Source organism: Diplotaxodon limnothrissa, linkage group LG12 (assembly GCF_057381915.1).
Source record: "Diplotaxodon limnothrissa isolate DT_005_m linkage group LG12, D_limnothrissa_male_GT1.1, whole genome shotgun sequence".
NCBI classification, from domain to species: Eukaryota; Metazoa; Chordata; class Actinopteri; order Cichliformes; family Cichlidae; genus Diplotaxodon; species Diplotaxodon limnothrissa.
The window spans coordinates 29,053,261-29,079,815 of NC_140607.1; the positions used below are offsets into that span (position 1 = coordinate 29,053,261).

A 26,555-nucleotide genomic window follows, 5' to 3' on the forward strand; every position below is an offset into this window, starting at 1 on the left:
CTTCAAGGTGCAAGACAAAGTAAAAAGTAGCATATGGCCACACTGGCACACTTCATATCATTGAAAGCACCAGAAATAGTTTTGTTTGAAAGTCTGCTCCAATCCATTCTTCTTCTGCCTCTGGCATTATCAACAGATATTTCCAGTATTTCATTTAGTGACCACATTACCATTAGTGGTCACGGTCTGGTCAATCATACAGATGTAGAGAGTCTTAATGAGGGTCCAGGAGAAGCCTGGTTGACGTTTGAGGATTTGTGGTCAAATAGAAATCTTCCAGACATGAAGAAATAAATAAGTGAACGCAAAGGTTAGATTAGGTGAGACAATGAGAAATGGAGGCAGGATTACTCAAAGTGTCCTTATTTTAGTCAATAAGAGGAGTGAAAGCAAAAAGCCTCTGGTTGTATTAACCATGAGAAATCAGGTCAGCTGTTGAGGCCAAAAGAAAGACTACTGAAAATACACTCTTAAGCCATCTACACTAATCTGTAATGTATATTGCATTTCACGGTAAACCTTACCTTTAGGACCTACATTTTGGCTGCAGCTTTTTTTGCCTCAGGCCTGTTCCTCTACTCCCGCCTCAGTCAGTCTTTTGATAGGTTTCCAAGAATAACCCACACAATATGTCTTGTGGCCTCAATACACTGGTCTATTGAGGCCACTGTAGGTGGACAAATTGATATTGTCTACAATAGATTTCTTCCCCTGTGACTGTTGGATGGTGGTGAAAAAGCAGCAGCTCTGTTAAAAGACAACTAGCCTGGGAAGCTTTTATTTTGTAGCTAGTGAAGCTAGTTCATGTTCAGCCTTTATACTTGAAATCTTTTGGTTGCATTAGTTATAACCACGTATTCAAAGTGGAAGCATCACATGAAGACAACAGCATGGACCCAGAAATGTGCAAAGATGCAGAAATCTGTTGAAAAACTTTGGAGACTGCAAAAAGTAGCAACTAGCCAAAGAACATAGTGGATGTATTTATATGTACTTGTGAGTAAAGAGTGAGTGCTAGACTTTCTCAAGTGGTTACTAAGAAGACTGATTAAATGCTAGTGTTGTTTATATTTACTGAAAGTGTGAATAAGCAGCTGTTTTCTCACAATTGCCATATGAACAGCTTGCCACTTTTTGGCTGACAAGTTAAAAAAATGAATAGCTTGTGCTTTCAATATAACATAAATATTATTTCAATATATAAAACCTCAAGGTCTCAGCAAATCAGATTTCTGGGATCCTTAAAGACTTGTATTGTTTTAATATAATTAACAGAACAGTTATAGGATGTCTTATTTTTAGATGTGTACTAGTCGATTTATTTATTTATTATTATTATTATTTATTATTTTTATTTGTATCATTCTTTCTTTTGCCTTAAATGAGAAATCTAAAGTCTTGTAGCCTGTCTGGATCAGGACAGGTCTTTGAGGAGGCGCTAAGGCATTCCTGTTTTTATTGAGGAGGGATGGTTTATTGTACCCTCGAGAGGAATGCTATCAGGGGATTTGGTGTACTTTACAGAAATCTAGAACATCAGAATCAGAATAAAGTCTTGCTCTAAAATGAGCCTGTATACTTAACAATAGATGTATTTTTTTGATCGGTAGCGTCTTTCTTCTTTGTTTTTCCTCTCGACCTCTTCCACCTTCATTTATCCCAGGGCGAAGCAAAGGTATTTGCATTGCTGGATGGTTTTGACTCTGCGCCAGAAGATGCAGAGGTTTACATTGTTTTGGAAGGATCCACACTGATCCATGTCACCAGGGCTCACAGTGATGTCATGCTCTGCTTTATTGTGCCCGGTATGTTTATGACTTTCTGATGTAAATTACACAGTGATTTAAGACTGTGTAAAAGTCTTAAATCACCCTCTATTTCTTTGTATTTTCCTAGGAAAATTAGAAATACATACAGCGAACATACATGGAAATATAGTTTCCTCACTGTTTCAGTACCTTCGGATGGTTTCTTAGATCAACTGAATAACAAGATGCTTCTCTCGGATCCTGTGTCACAACTTTGCTCAATTTTTTTTCTTCCTATTTCTTAACATGGTTTTCAGATAGTGTTCCTCCATTTTAATGTTTGTTTGTTTTTTAGGCCTTCCACTTCTTTTGTCCTTGACTTATTTGGATATCCTGAAGCTATTGCTTAAAGAAAACTCATAAAAATTACATGAAAGTTTGGCTCTTTGGAAGCAAAATGTAAAGAAATGACGGGTGCTTTAGGATTTTTGCACAATATTTTATGTTCTCATGTCTAATGCCGTATTTTGGTATTTTACGAAGCCATCGTCAAACATTAGTATATTCTAGCAATCCCATGTTTTTCCACTTTTTCACTTCCGATTATATATCAGAATACCTAAAAGAAGTATGTATTTGAATTTGGCTTACACATAAACATGTCCCTACAGTGGCTTGAGGTCTGACAGGGTGCAGAATCTTAGCAGCTTCCACATAGGAGTGAAACAGCTCCATGAACAATATGTCATTATTACTGAGCCTCTGTGTAGGTTGACTCAAACAACAGGCAGTCCTGCAGGCTTTGCACTCTCAAACATACTAACTCAATGCAGAAATGCAGAAAACAAAAAGTGCCTTTGTTAGCATCCAAAAAGAAAAGCTGATACTCAAACATATCCAAGGGCTTGGAGGCATTCTTAAAGCCCTGTAACCATAGTGTGTTTTTGTAGTGTTGACTCATTTCTCACAAACCATAAATCCTTTTGATAGATTTCCTTTCACCCTTTTGGGCTTCTATTTCTGTTTATTAAACACAGTTTGAACAAAAAAATCTGTAACTTTTGGAGTTTTTTGTTCCACCATATAAAAAGATATTGTTTATTTAACTGATGTTAAATATAACTTTTGTTGTGCTTGCTTAGGCCATAATCTGGCAGAGATGGTTTCTGTCCAGGCATACCTGTGCTCTGAAACTATACCTCTCACCTGGGTAGGCGAGGCTTCATTAGAGTATGTTCATGATGATGCTCAGGTAAGAAAAGCCAAAAAAAGTGTGCTTGTGGTAAAAATTACATGTTAATACAGTTTTTTCTTGTGCACGTGCTTTTTAGTTCATATATAATTGATAAGAATTCTACTGACATTTTTGTATTGGAATGGGAAACGCTCCAATACAAAGGCAGCAGTGAAAATAATGTTTTGTAGAGCTCTTCAGTTACACCTGATTGTATCTTATTCACAACTGGCACCCTTACAGGACCTCGCAGAGCACCTGGTAATCCATGGACATTGTCTGAACTCCACGGATCACAACGAGCTGAGCAGCCTCTTCAACCTGGGCCAGCAGAGCTCCCATTGGGCTATGGATCACCGAGTGGCCCTGGCTATGGCTAACCTCGATATCCCCCCAAACTGGAATGTACTCGGGAGCCACAGTGGAGACGGTGAGAGCTGCACTGTCTTATCTTGCAGAACAGGGATTCCTACACAGTTATGCTTATCAAAGACACATAAAATGCAGTTTTTATTTCATGAAAAAATGTATTTAAAAATACAAAAAATTGAAAATTCTTAAAATGGTACACTCTGTTTATCCAAACAAAGTTGTAGCTTGGAAAATGTCATGTTAGAGGGAGGGGTTTTAATTAAAGAGTGGATTTACAGACAAGGATAATATATTTAATTATGTACACGTTTATTCATACAAAAAAACAAAAAAGAGGACAGCTATAGATTAGAAATGTAGCTGACGGCCTTTGTCATAATGCATCACTCAGCACTGTCCTGGTAACTATACCAGGAGGTTGAACTCTTCAACTCTGCAACCCCTCTGCCCACCTTCTCCCCAGCCATTATTCCCATTTTCCATGCTCACCAGGCTGAAATCGGAAGTGAACATGGTCCAACGTGTTCCTCTGTTAAATTCATCAAAGCCAATTAAGCAGCATGTAATGTGGTTAATAGAGCCTTTCCATCTGGAAGTAGCCCTAGGCAGAGCTCAATAAATCTGAGTGAGCATGTGTTTGTGTGTTTGCGTGTGGCCTGTGTGTGTGCTGACCACCAAGTTTACTAGATGCCACCATCTGTTTGTATGATCTGAGTGTTTGTGTAGGGCCACCTACATAAATAACAAACTAGATTTAGCTGTAATATAGTTATGGCAGTCTGTTTCATTGCAACGTCTCTCTCTAAATGTCTGCAGTTAATTTGATAACACTGCTTATGACATCATTCTATTGCCGATGCTTAATACAGCTCAATGATCAATCCCCGAATCTCCTAAGTACTCACTGTTTGCATGCAGTGCTTTCAATAAAAATTTAAAAGCACTGGAACATCTTAACAAATCCTTGTTACTGTCACAAAGACAAAAGATGACACTGGAGGTAATCATGTTCTTCCTGAGAACATTTCTTAAACTGAGCATACTAGAAAAATTGTAGCGTTGTATTAACGTGCATTTCAATGCTCCGGACCTGCAAAATGCCAAAACGTCTGTCGTTGTTCACAGTTGCTGATGATCAGTTAATGAAGTGCATTTTATCAGTCACACCTGACTGTTACACACTCTCTTAGTTCTTATGGAAGCAACAAGTGTGGCCTTAGTCTTTCACAGGACTGCATGGAAAGCTGTTTGTTCTTCACATGGCTGTATTCATTATATTAAAAATAGAAGCTGCACAGTAGGAAGTCAGTACAGTCAGTAGTAGTCAGTGCAGCTTTCATGACATTTGCATTTTTATTTTTACAGTATGTCTTCTGTCCACCCTACTTTTCAAATATGCACTAAATCCTGGCATGGATGCCAGTGTTGCACATTTTTGGAGAGAGATTCTGTCATTCTTTTTCAGCTGTTCTTTCTTAGGTTGTTTTGTTCTGCCTTTCTCTTCACATGTTATTATTGGATTTAGGTGGCAACACACTTGAGCAAGTCTTCAAAATCTTTACTGATTCAGTCATTGAACTTTGGATTTTTGTCAGAGGATAAAGCCTAGTACTCCTCTCCTGACAGGTTTCTGGAGATTAGGAGTCATTTTTTCAGGAAGCATTCTGGTTAATTTTCAGACATTAATGGCTCCATCTATAAGTCATCTCCTGACATCTTTTGCACTCGCCACACTGTCACCTCTGTGCCTCATTATTTCAACTTTTCAATTCAAGTCAGTTTTATTTTTATATTGTATTTATAGCACCAATTCATAACAACAGTCAGCTCATGGTTCTTCTGTGTGTATTTACTCTGGTAGTCCTGGCCAAGTTCATGCTGCACCCAGTCAGAGCTGTAAAAATGTATCTCACCCAGTATTCGTCAGGCACCTTTTCATGTTCATTAGCAAAGTTTAATCTTGCAGCAATGTGCTGAACAGCAAGCCAGGACATTTTTTTTCTTGGACTCTCTCCACAGAGGTTGTTATGCAATGTTCTTCATACTGAATGAGCTGTCACATGGGACCATTCTGATTCTTTTATAAAAACCTTTTCTTTAGTTAGTATAACTGGAAGTCACAGGTGTATTCTCTTTATTTCTACTTTTGGGACTGAAGTTTCAGTTTAGTTTCTCTAAAGTATGTTTTATCCTCTGTAAAGGGAAATACCCTAGTTGTCAGCTTAGAAATATTGTGATTCTGAAAAGGTGATACAGTCCTGAATTATTTGAAGTTTAAGTGCTCTTGCACAGAGCTTGACTCATTTCTCATCATCCTGCGGGTATTTCTTAATCTTTACACAGCTACCCATTACAGTAAAAAGGGCAAACTGTATGGTATCACAATGTAAAAAAAAAAAAAAAAAACTACCATTTTTATGATGAGATGACAATTTTAAGTGATACCAAGTGTTGCTTCTGTTATATTTGTATATTTTTCCTGCAATTTATTCTTTTCAGACAGCATTTGTAATTTATATCGGAGTTAACTAACGTACTTTAATGTAAACTTATTCTCTCTTTTAAGGTATAGTAATAAGATAAAAAAAAAACTTGTTAGAGAGTAAAATGTTTTTCGGCTGGAGCAGTTTTATCTGGTACAGATAGAAATCTTGTCGGACTGCATTAAATGGCAGACACAAATCTAAGAAGTCGTCACATTTGTAGACTGTCTGTTGTCACGATCTTGTTAAAAGGCTTCTGTTGCCTTAAAATAGGTCAGTGCACCAGAGGGATCCAGTGCTGTGTAAGAATAGAAATCAGTTAGTGACAGTTCAGATAGTTATCCTAATTAGACGGTTATCCAGATTTCTGACATGCTAGTTTCCTCCTGGTTAAGCAGTTGTCTTGGATCCCGCTGCATTCTTTCATGTCTTCAGAGATGTCATTTTTTAAAATTGTAATATATTTTTCTCCCTATTCTCCAGAGCACTGTCCCAGAGAGTCTCCCCTCCACCTAGCTGTTCGATGGGGTATGTGTCGACTTGCAGAGCTGTTGCTTTGCCAGCCTGGGGGTTTGATGGCTGTCAATCTGCCAAACGAAAATGGAGTCACACCGCTGCAGCTGGCACAGACAGCAGGCAACACTGAACTGTTGGAGCTGCTCTCCAAGTAAGATTATAAACTTTAACGAGGTGCTTCCAGGAGAGACTCTGACAAATGAATGACTGTTTTGATAAAACATTGTGTATTCAGGGTAGAAGTTTCCTGTGCTCCTATCAGGGCTCTGTGTGCAGGCGGATGGAGAGGAGGATCCAAATGCGAGACTCTGAGACTGAATTGAAACTGAGAACCTTAGCTTTATTGCTGGTGATAAAATTCTGAGGGTACGACGCGACACAGAGCATGGGAAAACACAGGGCTTATATACACAGGGTAGTAATGAGGAAATGGGCAACAGGAGGGAAACAAAGCTGGGAGAGATCAGGGCTAACGAGACAGGGGGGAACAAAGCTGCACACACTAACCTAAGACAACGACTTCCACAATAAAACAGGAAACACTACTAAAAGACACGGACAGAAAATAATACATGAAACCACAATTCCTAAAACATGGATAACAGAAACATGAAACTCTAATAATAAACATCATCATCATCACAACAAGAGAATGAGAAAACAAAACACCAAGATAACTGAAACACAAAGTACCAGAGAAACATGAAGAATAATCCATGATGCCAAAGTAAACGAAAACATAATGAACTCAATTGCTGGGTCCAACGGACCCAGAACCATGACAGCTCCACTCTAAGGGAAAACTTTCCTTCAACTATATACACAACCCAGTTTTATGTTTGCTATTATCCTATCCATCCATTTCTAAATTTCCAAAATACTGTGATTATATTGAAGTGATGAAGTGCATTTTGTTATTATATGTCACCTGTTTGTGTTACCTGAAAACTCCACCTCTAACTGGATCCACACCCTTACAGGTTAATTTATTTTGCCTACAAGACCAGATCATATGCACTTAATGACAGTAAATGTGATATGCAATATGTTAAAGAAGTTTGGGAAAATAGTAAAAACAGTATTCGAAATATCAACCCTAATGCCTAATATTTTTTTCTGTTGTTTTGCAGCCCACCCAATCCACTAGCTACACCTCCCGCTGGTCTTTCTCAGGTGTGGGCAGACAGATCTCGCCTGCTTAGGTTCTGTCATGACATGGGGAACCTGACTCTGACTGTCAGACAAAACCTGAGGTGGAGCTCGGAGGAGAGCCGACATGCTGACATCCTGCTTCTCAGAGAGCGACTGAGAGATGAGGACTTCCTCAGAGGGGTGAGCAGAACAATATTATGATGGTCGTAAAGATTGTAAAGGTGATATTTGTAAACACAAGAATAAATTAGAAAAAGGTAGTTGATTACAATTATATAAAAGCAAAACAAAAAAAATTACAGATTAAGCTTTTGTTGAGGATGGTTTTTTTTTTTTTGTTCAAGGTTCTTAAAGGTACTATTAAATTAAGGTTAGGTAGCAGGTGTGCAACTAACTAAACAGAAAAATCAAAACCCATAAATACAATACTTTCTCGAATCTTTTGATTTAAATGCTGCTTTTTCTCCTACAGATCAAAGCACTAAGGAGGGAGCGGGTGGAGACGATCTTAGGGAAGGAAGAACTAGTGGATGATCCTGCAGACAGTGGTATCATACACATTCAATCTGTCTGATTTGTGGGATTTGGAGGCCTGATTAAACTAAACCATGCAGTCTTAGCTCTCCTCTTTCATGTTGAGATGATTTGCTATTTTTCACTGTATTGAATCTACACACTGTGGTGTCATGCAGACTTCAGTAGAAATTGACTGCCCTCATCTGGGCTTTGTGGGTACTGCAAAGATATGGCAAAAAACAAGTCAACTGTATGAAGGTGGTGGTTTGTCATTTCTTTGCTGAATAGATGATCAATCGTTAGTCAGTTATCAGGGAAATAATTAAAAACAATAACAACAGTCTACTTCAAAACTTTCTGCTTAAAAGTATTTCTCATCAAACATAATCATTTAAAAAACAAGGTAGTTGAAGATATTTTGTTTATAAAATAAAATGTGGGAAGTTTTGGGCAAGTCTGCTTAATCATTCCTTCCAGTGGTAGATTTGGATAAAGAGTAGAGGATGGATTTACTACTTCATCAAGCAGATATAAAGGAAGCTCAGTAAAATAAAGAGTCCTTCAAATCTGATGTAGGCCTTGTTTTTAAATGTGGATATTTAAGGATATTTAAATAGATGAATAAAAACTTTGACCTGTTCCTGGTGCTACAGGAAAACTCAGCATGGCATAAAAATTCTTATAAAAATTCCCTACATGAGGCCTGTGGACATTAAGTAGGGAATTTTAAAGCAGTTTACCCACTAGTATTTGGCATATTCCACTGAGATCCCAAGCCACATCACTAGTGTGATTGACAGTATCTTTGACAGTATCTGAGCTAGTTTTGTTTTTATTTTTGAAATATTTCATCCTTCTCTTTTTTGTCCCTCTGTCTTTGTCTCTCAAGCTCTGGCACTACTTTTTCTCTTCTCTCTGAAACTCTGTTCCAGCCTATCTATCTTTTATGGGCCACTTCTGCTACATATCCTGCCTTCATTTTTCAACATCACCCAAGGCCACTAATCAAACCACCCAAACACTAATTTCCATGTATTTCTGCCTTGTTACTGGTAAGCCATCATACACCGTGCCCTTTGATCTAGGATGAACATGGTAATTAAATGAAAATGGAGATCAAGGCCACACAGTAAAAATAAATAAATCCCCCAGGTTTATGAAAAGAAAACAAAAACCTGCGTTTACGTGGGATCATTAAAAACTGGCAAGCATCTGTGCTTACTTGTGTTTCTTTTGAAGTTTGATGGCTGTGTCTGAAAATGTTGTCTTTTTTTTCAGCACTGTATCCTGACATAAATGGAGAAAACTCTGCCGTTGAAGAGAATGTAAGTATTTAACGCACGGCAGTAAAACATTTTTATAAGGATTCACATGCGTACAAGTCTATGGATTACAATATGATCCGAATATTCTTGACAAATTCCGTGCAACAAGAGGCGTTCCTTCCAATTTTCCTGAATATGTTATTACAGGTGGCATTTTAAACACACTTATTCACTTTCCATGAACATCTGTACCAGCTAGTGGCAAGCACTGCTACAATAACTGTGGAGCATTGTCTGCTTCTCAATGCTCCACAGTTGTTGTTTGTTTTTTTTCACTCTTATTGTCAAGGTGCTGGATTTGGCACCTTGCACACACCACTGAATAGCTGACTTTGTGAGCGGTCAAGTGTGTGTTTCGTGTTTTGAGAGGTGTGGTGTGTGCACATGATTCTTGTCATCCAGTAGGAACAGTTTAATGTGTTACAGATGGTTAACTAATTGATCTGTCTCACACACCTAGGCACTCGCCAAACACTGGTGTTTTTTTACTTAGTTCTACTCGTTTTTTTCGGTTTTTGTGGTATGCTGGAAATGTGCATGCTGTTTCGTTAAAGGTTCCCAGTTTCTACTCCGAAGTATACGAGGAGCCGCTGATGTTCTGTCTGAATGAGGAGGACGAAGAAGACGAGCCTTCACAGTCTGACTCTGGTAAGATTTTCTTTCAAAGTAATTTTGTTTTTTTAGAAGTCCGTTTTTAGCTGTGGTTTTAATTGTAGAGTTTGTGGTACATCAACTTTTGTGCAGACGGGAATCGATCACTGTTGTTTTAGGTGCTGTTATGTTCATAGGAAGTTATCCAAGTAGCTTCAAATTATTGAGTGAGTTCAAACTGCAGGAAACATTTCCTTTCCTGAACAGAACTTGGAACTCTAACCATCATCTATGGCTGCCGACTGTCCCCGCTGACTATAGGATCACATTTCAGGCCCCTGGCTTGTCTTGCCCCCCTCTCCCTGAAGTTTTTTTAGTCGTGTCAATCTGTGTTTACAGTTATTGTTGAACCGAGCAGGATCTTTTTCTTTTTTCTTTTTTAATGAACACTTCATCCTGAGTCATCCTGCTTCTGCCAGTAGTGACAGGAGACCAGAAACAAACCAAGCCAATTCCTGACTAAATGGCTGAAGGTGGCTTCACTCTGATGTACTCCTGGATTGCAAGAGGAAGGATTTGAGAGTGGGAACATCCTGTGGGTTAATAATTGGCTGGTATTACTGCAGACCAGACTGATGCCTCAGTGTAAGAATGCTGTGGTGACAAGCCGAGGCTTCAGACTTTATAACACTTGGCACTGAACATCTGTAATCTTAGCATCCTGTGGTGAGTGTAGTTTTTCATGCTAAATGGTTAAGCCATTTTGTCCTCTGTGTGCATGTTTCTCTGTGTTTGTTAGCTGAGTGGAAGCTCTTCATCATTTTCGTGTAGCCTGTGATGTCTGCCTCCCTCTGCCCTCTTTTGACCCCTTAAATCACCTTCTGTGGCTCAGATCAAATAATATTGGTCACTTGAATGATGTTTTGCACAAGTTTCCCCTCAGTGGGTTATGTTTGAATGAACACAGCTCAGACTGGAAATGACTCAGGTTTCATACATGCCATTCTTCTGGGATAAAGGTGCTCATTTGACCCTTAAAGAATTTAAATTCTTCAGTAAACATTCCAGGCCTGTCAGGTATCGTGAGTGGCTAGAAGGTTTTTACATTTTTTAGTGAAGTAGTGAAGCTTATATTGTGATTCTGGTCTGTTTGTTAACACTAACAATATGGCTGCATACGTTGAGCGAATGCGTCATCGAGTACACAGACAGAACTTGTGTATCCAGCGCTTCAGCTAGGGATGAGGAATTTCGAATGTAGCTGTCATCTTTCCCCTATCTTCTTGATGTCATCTTTCCTGTCTCCATTTCAGATTACTGTAACTTATTTGACATGACTGTATGTACATAGAAAACTTTTTTTTTTTTTTTAAGGTTTTACTCTTTTCAAGATTCATATGATAATTTGGATTTTTTTGAGAGGGATAAAGGACTGTTTGTCTTCTTCAGTCACACATTCTCCCATCTCTGCCTTCCTAATGCCCCCGATATTTAAATACCCCACCCAAAACACACTCTTGCACCCAAATGCCTACATACAGACAAATACACATACCATTCCCCATCACATCCTTCCAGGTCAGCATTTTAATGTGAGTTTAGCGAACAAATAGCAAAGGCCACTTCATCCCGAGGAGCGCTGCTCTCCTCCACAGTTGAGGAGAGGGAAGAAGTTTCTGTGTGCGTGTGTGTTCACTTGTGTATTTGATTGGAAGAATTCAGTAGGGAAGAGTGCTCTGAGTGGGACAGGGGTATAGGGAAGTAAAAAGGGGGTGTTTGTGGTTGAATGGGGGTTGCCAGGGCTTTGCTGAATGCAGTTTTCCAGCAGCTTGTTGAGATCTCCAGGGAAAGGAGAGCAGAGGAGTGTTAAAGCAGTGTGTGTTTATGTGTGTGTGTGTAATAGGGGGGAAACTGTGAGAGAAAGGGATTTATGATATGGATAGTTTGGCAGGGTGTCAACAAACGATAAGTGCAGCACCAGGAGCGCAGAGAAGAGTCTGCGACCCCGACTGTGGGATCTAATTGGAGAATGGAAAAAAGGATTAAACCTCACACAGACCCCACAAAGGCAGCATTAATGTTCACTAGCCCGGTGCCAACACCCTCCATCACCCCTCCCCATGCACATACACAGAAACTTTCTATAGTCACAGTGTACCTCTTTTTCTACTCTTCGCGTATATTCTGCCTGCAAAACCCATCTCATCTCCTTTTTCTCTCTCTGTTTTTCACATTCCTTCATTTATGTGCATTTGTAAACCCATGCTTGACCTCTTTTCACAGTGCCATTGTCCAGTTTGTCTTGTAAATCCTCTTTACCATCCTTTTTGCTGATCTTCACTTGTATCTGTGCTGATGCAATTGGAGCACTGTACTCCTGCAGTTTGGCAAGAGGAGGAAACATGGATGAAGAAAACAGCAGCAGCTCTCTGTGCTGTCTCCATGGAGAAGCTGCTAACCTGGCAGTCCCTCCTCCCCTCTCAGCTGGGCTTTGACATGCTAAAATATAGAGAACGAGAGAATGGAGTGATTGAGAAGGACTCTCTTCAGATGGCATTAGGCATATTTGGGATGAATTGCCAGTGCTTTTAACTGGGTAGTGTTCAGCTATGCAGCCTGGTATCTCTCCGAGACAGTTATGGACTCACAGGGTTAATGATTTCTATCATGTCTGAGACTCACTTTCAATAAGCAGTCTGGCTTCATGTTTCTCTTCGCTGCCGGTTCTAAAGTCATTCCTATATTTGACTGTTTCTCTCCCTTCCTCAGTCCCTCCTTTCAGCTGTCAATACCCTCCTCCCTCTGTTGCTGTCAGCATGTGTATATCTCGCTCCCTCTTTCTCATGACCGTGTGTGGTATATGAGCAAAGAAGGCAGAGACTGACTTAGTTACCTAAAAGTTTGCTCAGATGTAAGAAGAGCAGACAGAGAGGAAACTCAAAAAGAAAGAGTTCAGCCCCGGCTCTGCTGGACAGTTGGTTGAGAGCTGTGGAGGGGGAAGGGGAGTAGTTTAGGGGGAGGGGTGGTTGGGGGAGACAGAGGGGAACATGCTGGCTCACTCCTGAAGTGTCAGAGTGTCTGCAGCAGGGCTCCGGGAAAAAAAAGGAGAGTGAGTGCTACAGCTAGTCCGCAGTCTGTTCAGCCATGTGGGAATAGACGTAACTGCTCATTTATTCATCACACACATCGAACTGTTCGGATGAAGATTTTCTATAAGATCGTAACTCATGGACTCTGATTCCGACTGCCCTTTCAACTACTCCTGGCCTTCTTTTCCCAAGATGAGGATGCGCCGGAAGATGGGGAAAAAAGGTAACGCAGCATTAAAAACCATATTTAAAAGTAGTTTTGCTATTCTGTCGCTTTGACAGGTATAGTTCTGCGAGTGTCCACAAATCTTAATTCACTTTTCACTTCACTGTCATTGACGTCCTTAAAACACATTTCTGACATGTTGATGTCTGCAGTGTTTGACAGACACAAAAAAGATTTGGAAAAACATGTGGAATCATTTTTAAGTGAAAAATGTTAACTTTTTAAACACAGATTAGGCAGCTCTTCTGGCAAACTCAGGACTTAACTTCTAAATGCCCTGTTGGCAGGCATGTTTCACCATTCACTGTGGAACAATAAAGTTAAAATTAGACTTTTCCCATTACACACTCTTACTCACAGACATCCACTGCAGCACCGAGTCTGTCAGAGAGAGCTAACTGCATGTTTACCAGTGATGTAACCTGATACCTGACAGTATGTTGGGGAATGTCAGATGTCCACTCGAGGCTGATTGAGTGGTTTGGGGCTTTCGCCATCTTCAAACTGTTGTGTGCATCTAAACCCTGCTGAGAAGTCGTGGCCTCATGTGACTGCTAGGTTGCAGTGCAAATGGGAGGCCCACTGTTTAATATGTGCGGTCATATCCCTAGCCTCAGGGAACTGCACTTGATAGCTCTAATTGGTTGTTTAGGTGTCAGTGAAAGAGTGACTGTGATTGAATTGAGTATTGGTTTATTATCAGGCACGGAACCAAAATCTGGTTAATACTTCATCCTGGCATAAAAATTTGTTATTTCATTGTTAGTCATGGGAGAGTTAAATTAAATGCTAAAAATAGTGCATGATTAAACCAGAGTGGTTAAACAGTCCGTTGCTTATGTACAAGTGATTCTGTGTTTGTTGGGAGAAGCGAGAAAGAGAGAGGGAGTTAGGATCAGAGAGACAGACACGGGGAAAGATTATGTTACTGCCACGGCTGTGTCATGGCTCAGCTCCAGTTGTCTTTTCCTCATCTTTCACCATAAACCTCTGCAAGATTATCTATGTTATTGCTTTGTAATTGTGATTGACACAGGCTAGCTTTATACACACTGCTGGCCCATGCTCTCTCAATGAGGAACAGAAACGGTGGCACTGCATCAACTTTTTGAACTGAACTGCTTCTACTCGATTTCGACTTTCTTTTTTTTCTGGTCTAATAATACACCTGCAAAGTGAAATGTGATTTCAGGTGCGCACAGGCAGACGTTTATTTCTTTGCTCTGAGAGTTGCACGGCTCGTTCTGGCTTCACCTTTTCCTGTAAATACAATGGGCCTGTGATGCTTGGATTGGGATGTTTGACCACAGGTGTCATAACTCAGAGTGGTTTTGTGGATGTTGGTGGACAATTGTTCTAATGATTTAAAAGTCCCGAACACTAAAGTTAAATAAATGCCTCCCCTATTTTTATAAGGTAATAAGACCTCCTGTTGTGATTCTTTGAGACTTGGCTTGTTATTTTACTTTCAGCTCTCATCAAAGTGACAGCTGTTTAGTGTGGTCCTTGTAAAGCAAGTTACATCATAAAAGAAGGAACAGCATGAACAAATAATCCATTTCTAATTATAATAAGCAAGCCTAGGTGTTTATACGATTAATCATTGTTATTGTATGTTTATCTTGAATTTTATGTTTTGCCCTACAGCTTCTAAAAGGAGTGAACCTTGAGAAAGAAGCCTTGTGGCTGCGCTGCCTCCCCCTCCTCTTCATCCTGCCTACCTCGGTCTCCCTTTCCCAGGGGTGTGCATGGGTTGAAGGGTCACTCTCTGTGTTTAACTGCCTTGGTCTGGAAACCTGGCACTGACTGCTGTCTTTGTCTGTTTTGCTATAGAGTCTCTCTCGGTCTCTGTTTTTCTCGCTGCTGCTACTTTAGGCATTGCTACTGTATACGGTTGCTTCTCACTAAGGGACATGCTCTGAATATCACATCACTTCAGCTTTACTTTTAGCGAGCAGAAATCCTACATAAATAGATCCGCATACTGCTCTGCTTTTCTTTAAAAAAAAACATCCCCTTTCAAGTCACAGCTGATTGACTGCTTACTCTGCCTCGGGAATAAAGACAGCTTTTCCAGCAGGACGAATTACTTTTTGCTTTTGTAACTTGTTGGCAATATGAACACCCTGCTTCTGTTATTCCCCCAGTTAACTAATGTTAAACACAGATCACACTGCCTGACAGTAATGTTCACTGAGCCAGAATTTATGGGTCAGAGGTGTGTGAATGATTGAGGCCACAGCAGCCAGCTGTGGCTTTGGACCCTGCCCAGAGCCTGAACTATTAGGTCTGTCTGTCAAGTCCCTAAAGTAGGTTTATATGAAATTATATCTGCTTTCAAACAGCAGTTTGACCCACATCCAGAATCTAACCCCATTCTGTGGATTTGATGTTGGACTAAAACGAATCCTTTTCTACATAGCAGAAAGTTTTATGTGACTTTGCGCAGGTACAGTGAATTTGGTTTGAGGTTCATATACAGTATAATTTCTTCAGGTGAAACTAAGAGAATCCAGACATTTTTAACAATGGAGAATCAGGTTGTAAAAATGTAAGAATTTCGCTGAGAGATATAAAAACTTTGGCTGTCCTGGAGTGATGTGCAGTCGTCTCTGTATATGCTGCAGTACTTAAACTTCGGTTAATTCGTTTATGTTTAACATGGATGTAATGGGAATCATCTGGTGTCCTCATCAGTGTTAGCTCAGCTCCCTCTTGCCTCTCATATTTATCTAACTTGCAGCATATAGGAAGCACAGCCAGTTTCTTCTTTGATTTATTCACTGTTACAGTTGCTGAATGCCTTTTTTATTATTATTCTGCAGTGCTGGCAGCTTGGACACAATGGATAAACTATTGATTTACTTTAAAAGAAGAATGTTGAGTCTTGCTTTAATAACTGCTTGATGAGCTGAGATTTAAAACAGCAGTGCCAAAGACACTGTTGGAGGCAAAGCTCGGTCACGGCAAGGTGAGAATGTCATTATTAGCTTAATAATGTAACTGTGCTAATGAGACCTCCTCTTCTGGTTACTACGACCAGAAATGCACCAGCTGCTGGTGTGATTAGATTTTTCTGTTGAATCTTCAGCTTAATGTAAATTCCTCTACAAGTTTTCTTTCTTCAGACTGATGACTTTTTTTCTTTTGTTAACAAGTAATGTAATGTAATGGTGGTAGTTTCGCAGTTCAAGTAATCATAAATTGACTTACTTTGGCGATTAACCAATCATTTGCTACTTGTGCACATGTGTAGTTCACCTAGCGAGATGGCATAGAAAAGAGAAACCTTCACTTTGAGGAAGTTAACAGAAAGTAAAACAATAATCTTGTAGCTTGTTAAGCATTTTACTTTTAAAAGTAATATTACCTAACACTGGCAGAAACACACATTTTGCTGATGGTTATCTAGTAGCAGTAAAAAAAACTATATTAAAAAAAGTAAAGTCAGTGTACCTGGTTAGTGTTTAATAGAGATTTTTTATGAGCAGTCAGAATTCGCAAGTAAGTTTGAAAATAATTGTTACTGTGGTTATTTTTCACATTAAAAGCAGCAGCTGACTATTCAGTCTCACCTGATTTCTAGCTGTTTTATAGCTTTTGAGCATTTTTATCTGATGCTAACCATTTTATATACATTTTTTTTGTGTGTAAAAAATTATGATTTTATGACCTATGTGTTTATTTTGCTGCCAGTATCATTTTAAGTTGCATTTTAATAGTACTCTATAAATAATGACTATTTTATTGTTGTTGTTATTAGTAAAAAACTAGTTTGTATAGAGCATTTAAACTTTCTTAAAAGATAATATGCCCATTAGTGTCTTACCAAAGGTTTATTGTTATGTGTAGTATTACTGGTAACTTTTACCTTCTTTGTTTATGTGAATCGGTTATTTTCAAACCTGAAATACTTCATAAGAAACTGAGTTGTGGAGAGTGTGTGTGCTTTATACAGAGCAACATCCCAGAGGGAGCTTTGCGTGTTTTGAGAGCAGGAGTGTTTTTCCCCGTTTAACAGTAAAACCAGGCTGCTGCTCACAGTGGCTCTTCTGTGTTGAAAGGATTCCTCTCAATGCTACTGTGTGCTCACCAGGAGTTATTTCCACTCACCCACTGCATCGAAGGCAGGGTGGAGAAGAAACAAGCCTACAGATGTGTACTCTCGACTCCGTGCACGCCCTTTCACGCGTGTGTGCAAAGAGCCATTCAGATAGAGGCACACACATGCACACACACATGCATGCACACACTCATACACACACAAACGCATACAGAGACTCTTAGTCCTGAACAATGACAAGCAACTGCCCAGGATGTCTATGTCACTTCCCGTGTTTGTGAGAAGTTATTTGGTGTTGCTGTGGAAACTAAATGTAATATTGAAAAATCCCGGCTCTCTGTGCATTCTTCTCTCTCTGTAGAGAAAAGCCAGTCCATAAGGGAGAGCCAGGCCTCGTCTCCAACACTGGCTGCAGCTGCCAGACTGTCAGCGATGATACACGGCAAAGACCAAGTGTATGCCAACGCCATGCTGGTGGATCAGGTGAGTTGCTCAAGTTTTTCTATACAGTGTCATTAGGTAAAATGCAGTTTACGACAGGGATATAATTTAGAACAGCGCATGAACAACAGACTTTGCTCATAAGATGTGAATCGTTTCACTGGATGAGCTGCAAATCATCTGGTGGAACAGTTTGGGGTCTCATTGCATTCTCACTTTTCTTTTCCAGGTGGACGATGCTGACATTAAATACCGCTCTCCAGGGGAAGAGGAGGTCAGCCCTGCATCTCATGCTGACAGCTCCAGCTGGGATTCGTTCTCTGTGACTCCCCCTAATTCAGGGAACTGCTCCCAGAGCCGGTGCCTATCGTCACCCCACAACAGGCTGAGGGGAATCCAAGGTTCTGGCCTGGAGAACCACAGAGAGCAGTCCCCTCTTGTCTCCCCCCCCTGTCCTTTCGCTTCCTCCCCATCTTTTCCTTCCTCGCCCCTGGCTTCCGCCCTCCGTTTGTTTGAGGAAGCACACAAGCGTCAGCCGCAGACAGGCTTGCCACGCTCTCCTTCTTTGAGTCGTAGAGGATGCAGCTTCACAGAGGCAAGCCGAGGCCTGAGGTAGGACACAATTGCAGTTATTCTTGAAAAGGTTTAGACTATTTCTTCTATTGAGATTATGTTAAAGATCACTCTGACCCACTTCAGAATCAGATCAGAATCAGAATCAGAAAGGGTTTTATTGCCAAATGTTGGGCAGGTTTACAACATTAGGAAATTGCTGCAGTGCTTCAGTGCAGACATACTGTCATAAATTACGCTAAAATAGACATGAAAATAAAAATAAGAATAGGAATTAAAAGTGCTAAGTAGATAGATACACTGTCAGTAGGATTTTTAAGTAAATCTTTATAGCCAGTTTTATTTTGTTCTTAACATAATGTGGAGTAAAGTATTAACAGTCAGTCACTTTTAGCGAATGACAGGACCTTAACCTAGACACGTGTGTGTTTAAATCCGTGTGTGTGTATGATTGTGCACAGCCCTAGTCTAGAGTGTGACAGTGGAGAGGAGGACATACTGGGACATTCCTACCCATCCTCATCTATAAGGCAACAGTCCACTCTGCGCTCTAGCTCAGGAGAAGAGAGAGACTCTTTTGACGCTTCTCCAGATTTCAGTCGTGCGCAATCCGACATCACGCACAAATCAACCAAGGTATACCCCTTCCCTTCTGGTTCACAAAACATTATCATAAGCTTGTATAAACTATGAATTAAAAATGTGTCTTATTAAGTCACCATAATATCCTCGACACAGTTTTTGTTCCATTTGAATATTTTCCTTGATTGTCTTCTGTTTTTTTTAATTAATCATCAATTTTTCAGTAGGAAAAAATGAAAAACCCATGTCATACAGTGTATGCTAAGCATTACAAAAGAGACAGCTTTACCTTACAATCTTTAGTAAATAAGCCCAGACTATAAACAGCTCAATAACATGGACGAAAGGGCAGAGTCTATTGGTCTGTTTGTCCTGCAGGTTTCTGATGCACTCTGATTTTGCTGTTCACAGGATTGAATCTGTGAACTTCTAATTACTGTTGTGATTTGTTTTCTCACCTAGAGCCCAGAGGAGGCTGAGGTCCGTCTTCGCTCCTACTCCTACTCCTCCCCTAAAGCAAAGCCGTCACGGCCACTGCTAAACCGCGATGCAACAATCACTGATTTGGAAGAAGGTGAGTGAACTTTGCCCCCTTTGCCCCGATAGTTCCCAAGAGGCAGCTGAATGGACAAATGTGCCACATGTTCAACAGTGGGAAGACCAGACAGGTGTCAGAAATCAGCTGAAGCTCCATGAAGTATATCTGTGTCAGCTTTGCTTCAGAATAGATCTGCTTGTGAGGGTGTTTGTAAGTAAAGGTCATGCTTTATCCTGTGTAGATGGAGCATTCAACAGCAGCGGTCGTTCTCTACTTCAGGCTTTATCTCTTTCTAAATCCCTATCTCGTCTCAACCAAGTTAGTAAGTACAAGAAAGACGTCGAGCAACAGCTTGAATACTACGGGCTGGTCGGAAAAAAGCATTTCAGTCTCTTTCTGGTGAACCATGGGGCAGGGCTGCACAATTAAAATTCATATCTGGTATCTATAAACTTTTTTATGACACACTGTAAAAAGTATATTTATGCAAAGCTGAAAAATCTGCAATAGGAACTCGTGAGAAGCAAAATCATTTTACTACACTTTGTGTTGTAAAAGGATTTTTCCAGATATTTTCACACAAACAAAAAACATGTTTGTCATTGTTGCATAAATTGTGCAGCTCTGCATCTTCTGTGGGATTTAATTTTTGGTACACTTACATGCACAGTTTTCTCTAAAACTAATTAAGATTTTTTTTTGTAATAAAATAGTAGTTCTCCTGCCTTATAGAAAAAATGACTGAGCAAAAGAGGACTGGGGCATTGGAAGAATGAAGATCTCCTTTAGATCATCTAATAGCAGAATTGTTCCTGTCCTGAAGCTTTTGTTATTCTTCCATTTGGGTACATGTTGCGTTTCTCCTCTTTGTTTTTTTTCCTTTTTCCATCGTTGCTATCATCTGGTTTTTCGAGGCAAGACTTGCTGCTGTGTTTGTTTTTTCTCTGTAGGGGTTTGCTGGCTCCAGACTCTTTCCATGATCTCTATATTAGTTTCTGACTCAATTTTAAATGGGGAAGATTTTTTAACCCTCTCTGCTGATTCACTTTGGATCTATGCACCGTATTGACATCTATGTCTGGCATACTGATATGCTTGTCCTTGTTGTCGATTACAGAGCAGAGAACATTCAACTTGACTGAGACGCCCAGAGAAAAGAGGTAAAGCCAGTGTGTCATTTCATGAGCTCAGGCAAGAACCACTCAACTGTGTAGGGTCCTGCTCAGAGGTTCCTCCCTTTTTAGGCAACAGTGCTGACCAGTGATTAGTGATTGGTTTACATGGGGGTCTGTGTGTGTGTGTGTGTGTGTGTGTGTGTGTATGTGTTTTCCTAGATTTAAACCTGTGGTTGGTGTCTAAGTGCACAGGATGTGACATGCTTCCTGTTGTGAGGCTGGGGCCAGCATATTCTCTGATTACAACCTCAAAATAACCCTGAGCAAACAGTAAAACTCGGGGCTTTCTTGTATGTCAGACCTCACAAACATTTTGCAAAATTCTAGGCCACATCAGTGATGTTGAAAGGGAAGCATGCACATACTGTAGTATTTATCTTGGATAGAGATTTTAACAGTTACTATGAATTAACATTTGCTTAACATTCCTGCTCTGTAACGCAGGGATTCCCAACCATTGTGTACAAGTGCTTCCCGGGGTAGCTAATCAAAGCTAAACAGCATGCAGAGCCAAAATACATGCAGAACTGATTAAAATAGATTTTAATCATTTATCTCAACAAGAAGTGAAAAGTGGTTAAAGTACAGTCATGTGAAAAAGACTATGCAGTCTTCTGGAAAACGGAGTACATCCCATGTGCATTCTTTAGCAGCAGTAACTTGAAGTGATAATTTTCTCTATGACTTTAGCAGTTTTTCGCATTGTTGCAGAGGAATCTTGACCTATTGAAGTTTGCAGTTATTTGTTTATGCACAGTTTTCTTAAGGTTCCACTTCAGCATTTCTTTGGGGTTGAAGTCTGGACTTTGACTTTGACTTTTGATCAGTCCAACCAGGTCCTGCGCTATTTGATCATAAGTAGCTGCACCTGGCTGCTGCTTCTTCTTAATTTCTATGGAAGTATTAAGGATATAGTCTAAGGAGTTTGGGGAAAAAAAATAACTGGACTTTTTCACTTCAAATTCTTGCAAGGATGTACTCGCACTCAGTATTCTGCATAGACTTGTTTGGAAACCTTCTTTTTGACATGACTGTAGCTTGATTTTAAAACAGGTAGCTGAAAATATGGCTGTTACAGTTTAAATCAGTAGCTAAAAAGCTCAAAATGATATCTAAACATAACTAGAAAGCAGATGAAAAAGTGAGCTAAAATTATGAATAAAGGGTTGAAAATTATTAGCTAAAAGTGTTGTCAGCTATATAAATTGTTTGCTAACAGTTTAAATAAATAGCCGAGATTATAAGATAGGCTCTTGGATAAATAAACACAATGAATAAACATTTGAAACTGGTCACTAAACATAATGGATAGCAGTTAAATGAAGTAGCTGCTATTTAAAGTAAATAGTTGAAATGGTACGCCGGTAGTTATGGAAAAATGGTTGAGATAGTTTGCTAATCTAGCCTACTAGTCCTCGTGATCCCATGTGATAGAAAATGTCCCTGGCTTATGTATGCCTGAATGGAAGCTGAATGGGGTTAGGGTAATTGATAAGCTAAAAGTAGTCCTGGTCCAGGTTAAACTGAGGTCAAATGAACACATTTATACGTGGTGCTGATGAGGGGCTCTTGTGTCCATCTGACAGGGCAGAAAAAAGGTTGGGGACCACTGTAGTAACATTGCTTGTTTTGATTTCATTTAAGAAATGCTTCTATCCATATCCATTTTATCATCGATTTCATCTCATTGCCTCATAAATTCATCATGTGCTAATATATTTTGTTTTCTAACAACCATTGCTAACAGAGGAAACACTGTAGAAGATCATATTAGGCAATCAAATTATATTACACCGTTAGATTATTGTATTAGGATAAATTACATTTATATAACCACACCAACCTGATTAGACTCACCAACTATTTTTGTCCTTTACGATATCAGAATCCATCTGATTTAACTACCACTGCCCAAAAAGCGCTGGTTAATATTTAAATGTTCAACTAAAAATAGCAGATAATACAAACACCAGTGTAACTCTTCATTGCAAAACCTGTAATTATCTTAATTTTCCATTCCCACACTGTTCTAGGAATGACTTGTAGACTTTAGAATATTATTGGCATTTTGAGTTACCTGATGAGAAGAGACACAACAACTTGGCCTGAGGTGCTTTATATCCATGCAGGGTTTTGGGTTTCCGTAAGCGGGCCCAGTCAGCAGAGGAGGAGAGCAGCGCACCACTCGAACACCTCACCCTCACAGAGTTCCTCAAAGAGTATGTTATTCACCTAAATGGCCTCACATGTGCATGTGTGGCTTAAGTCATTTTAACCCCGCTGTGCGACCGTTCCCAAGCTCATCCATTAACCATGTAGGTTTTTTCCCAGCTGCATCTGATGATGTAGGAATCTGCAGAAGCAGATTATATTAACACTTCTTATGACGGGTGGCTGCTGTAGGTTTGATGTGATAATGCATGGTTGTTTGTTTTTACGTTCTGTCATTGTTGCCTTTCACCTAGAATGCCCAATGTAACTAGCATAACTCGCTGAAAATAGATGACACGTATTAATTGCATTTTGGCAAGGTCATACTATAAATAGCATGCACTAGAGTCCATAGTGACTTCCAAGCATGCCGAGCATGTTGTGAAGAGTAATAATCCGTAGACTAGGGGTCCTGGAAGACTGTCTGGACATTCTTTCATTCCGGCATGATACCAGTGTACCTTATTATGCTCTCTTTAGTCTATTAAACTACTAAAATTATGATGTCTTTTTGTTAGTGTGTGCATGTTGGATGGTAGTACTGCAGTGAGGAGTTGTAATGACCTCTGACTAAAGCATTTACACTAAAACAGGATCGAGGATGAGGACTGGGATAAATACATAATCCCATCTAAGGTCGAGTCAGAGAAGTACAAAGTCAGCCGGACCTTCAGCTTCCTCAAGAGCAGGATGTCGAGCACTCGCAGCAAGACTAAGGTGAGACAGTGCAGTGGACTTTCTAATTCATGCTGGCTGTGATTTCAGATCTACTCAAATGTCATTAAAAATGCCTACAGTTAAAGGTTACGATTAAAAAAAAAACACACACACACACACACACACACATACACACACATACACACACACACACACACACACGGCTTAAAGGCTTCTAAAAGCAGTGCAGTAAAAGTTTACCACATCTCAGACATGCCAGGTCGGAATTCTTGTGCTGGGGGGGCCATTGTCTGAGCACAAGTCTTTATTTGGTGAAGCAGAAAATTCTCTCTCTCTTCAGGTCTTAGCAACAAGACACAGTGAAAATATTCTCTTACATAACATGTAGACCCCCGCTCCACACACACACAGCATGGGGAACCAAAACACATTCTGTGCTGCACTCCTAATCTTGTGAACATATGTGCGTGTCTTTAAGGATGTGCATGTTTTTAACGACAGTGTTTCCCTATATTTACGGAAACACAATGCACATGAAGACTCAGAAAACAAACACATTTTCTAGACCTCCTTGCAAAGTTTCAAAAGATAATAAACATTCTTCTATCGCAGCATACACTGAGGACACCCCCCTCCCCTCCATCCCAGTGCCCCCTAATGATAAAGCACCATAACAGCAGCAGTCCCAATGGACCTTAACAAAGTAAACAAAAAGGCTCACTCAGAGGCCCCTTTATCTCAACTAACTTCACTTTAACAGGTGTTTTTCAGCAAGAAGATGGCCGCTTTAAGCCTCTTTTTTGCCTGCTGCAATGAGTCATATTATTTCTACTCTCCTGCTTTGCATGTTATTATGGCATTATCTGCAATAACTGTCAGCTGAATGAGCACATTTAAAAAATATCTATCATTTGCCTCTCAGGTGAAGGGTAAAGAGGTGAAGGAGGGAAAGGAGAAGTCAGTCACTCCTAATGGTCATCAGTTTGTTCCTGTGTCTCCATCTGGTCCTGCTCTTTGTGTGGCCTGTGATAAGTCTGTTTCTGGGAAGGAGCTGTTGCAGTGCTCCAGTAAGTATTACACTGTCAGTGCTGATGTTGTTTTATGTCCTGTGGTGGCTGAACTGTTTTGGATTTGTTTAAATCTCTTTGCACGTGCTGCTGTGATGTTTTGTTCAGTATAAGACATGAAGTCATTTTTTTTTTCTTTCATAAAGTCAACATTTCTAGTGACAAACAACAGTTTGTCTGCCATCTGGATACTGGATTCACATATGTTGTAATAACTCAGTTCATGGAATTAACTGACATTTTATATGTGCTTGTCTGCAGACTGTTTACTGAATGTTCATAAGAACTGTCGGGAGTCTGTTGCAGCCTGTGCAAAGGTAATCATTAACACAATGCACCTCGTTTGCGCTCAGAGCAAATAAGCAAGATTATTGATTTAAAAATAGTTTTACAAAAGAAAAAAGTCAAGCCAGAGAGCTTCACAAATGTAAAAAAAAGAAAAAGAAACAGCTGCTGGTGACAGACTGCTTCATGTTTGATGTGCTGTTTTAACATAGTTAACAATGTTGTTATTTTATATTTGGCAGAATATAAAGTCCTACCTCTTTTTTTTTTTTTTTTAAATGTCGCATGTTTTCATTTGTCAGCTGACTTCTTGGGGACAAAGTCTTTGTCCGTTTCTGTATGGCTTACACAGTCAGCCAGGGATGAGGTCAGTTTTACAAAAATAGGTCAGGCACTTTCAGTTAGCACTAGTCAGCCTGTATAAATAGATGAGAACGAAAAGGTTTGTTATGTTATAGATGGTGTTATGGAAACTGTAGGCTCTGACATTACTAAAGCTTGACCTACACTCTGGATTGTAAGTACAGCTTTTCTTCTGCTGCAGATGTTAACTTGTAAACTATCCATCACTGTAGTGATCCTTTATTACCTGAACAGACCACAATGCTGTAGAAAGAGATTTTATGCCCTATGCATTAAACAACACATTCATTTACTTTTACATCTAGCAAACACGTTTGGTATGTAAAACACGTGTTTATACTGGTTGTTTTGCGTTCATTATTTACATCTGTGTTCAATGTCAGCTAGCAGAATGGTGTCAAACCACTGCCCACATGTGCACACAAACACTCCTAAAAACATTGTTGTGTAGCACTATTTGGACCCAAAATCCACAGATTGCATTTAAGTACATGCTAGCTAAACCAGAAATCTGTCACTCAGTCTGTTACTGTGTTGTAGCTAGTTATCTAGTTTTAATCATTCCCTTTGTGTTTTCCTGTGTCTCTTATCACCCCTGTTTTTGTTGTCTAAAGAGGGCAAAATGCAAGAAAAGAAGGAAAACAAAGAAAAAGTAGTCAGTTACTTTAGTAAAGACGAGCAGAGTGAAAGTGGGTACTTTTTTCCACAGGAAGAGTAAATTCCTGGACATGGTGACAAAGGAACTCCGGGAATGTGTTGATATCACAAATTAGTCATGCATAAGTACAATATCTCCCAGCATGTTTCTCTTTAACTGATTCCAGTTTTGACTAAATTTGTTGTGATTACAACCACATCCTCCTGTTATTCAAAGCAAAAACACTCAGATTTACAACTTTTGGTGGCGATATGATTATATCTTTCCAGAAACTGCAAGACAGGAATGCATTGCTGATGAAGAACAAGGCCTTTTCTCTCCCGCAGAGTGAGTGCCCCCACTGCTCCTCCCTTTGTCTTTGATTCATTTAGTTTTCACCTGTCCTCCCTTGTCCTGTAGTAGATAAGTAAGCCATTGCTCTTCACCCCTCGTCATTCCTCTTCTGTTGTTTTTCTTTCCTGTTTAAAAAAAAGAAAAAGTTAAATTTTAATCTACCTCAGTGGGGGATCTGGTCTGGATTGTGTTTACGTGTGCATGAGAACACGGGTTGAGTGCTCTATTTGCACTAACATGATCATTTTATTTCTTCAGTTTAAGCTTTCTGTCTTCTTTGAGTGCTTGGTATTAGACAGAGGTGTCAACATCTGCAATGTATTGTCACAACTGTAA

At 39.7% G+C, this 26,555-nt stretch overlaps 1 protein-coding gene across 1 annotated transcript in view; it reads left to right on the forward strand.

The window, feature by feature from the left end:
* The first annotated feature begins 2,907 nt into the window (after positions 1-2,907).
* The window catches only part of LOC146621534 (rho guanine nucleotide exchange factor 28-like), a 38,404-nt gene continuing 14,756 nt past the window's right edge, over positions 2,908-26,555 (forward strand). The window contains exons 1-18 of the mRNA XM_085368550.1: positions 2,908-3,000; positions 3,226-3,412; positions 6,321-6,504; positions 7,484-7,685; positions 7,978-8,053; positions 9,300-9,346; positions 9,901-9,994; positions 17,677-17,798; positions 17,986-18,368; positions 18,791-18,965; positions 19,374-19,485; positions 19,691-19,771; positions 20,567-20,609; positions 22,754-22,843; positions 23,429-23,552; positions 24,436-24,580; positions 24,842-24,897; positions 26,156-26,213. Coding sequence (XP_085224676.1) covers positions 2,908-3,000; positions 3,226-3,412; positions 6,321-6,504; positions 7,484-7,685; positions 7,978-8,053; positions 9,300-9,346; positions 9,901-9,994; positions 17,677-17,798; positions 17,986-18,368; positions 18,791-18,965; positions 19,374-19,485; positions 19,691-19,771; positions 20,567-20,609; positions 22,754-22,843; positions 23,429-23,552; positions 24,436-24,580; positions 24,842-24,897; positions 26,156-26,213 — 2,272 coding nt within the window. The remainder of the gene's footprint in view (positions 3,001-3,225; positions 3,413-6,320; positions 6,505-7,483; positions 7,686-7,977; positions 8,054-9,299; positions 9,347-9,900; positions 9,995-17,676; positions 17,799-17,985; positions 18,369-18,790; positions 18,966-19,373; positions 19,486-19,690; positions 19,772-20,566; positions 20,610-22,753; positions 22,844-23,428; positions 23,553-24,435; positions 24,581-24,841; positions 24,898-26,155; positions 26,214-26,555) is intronic.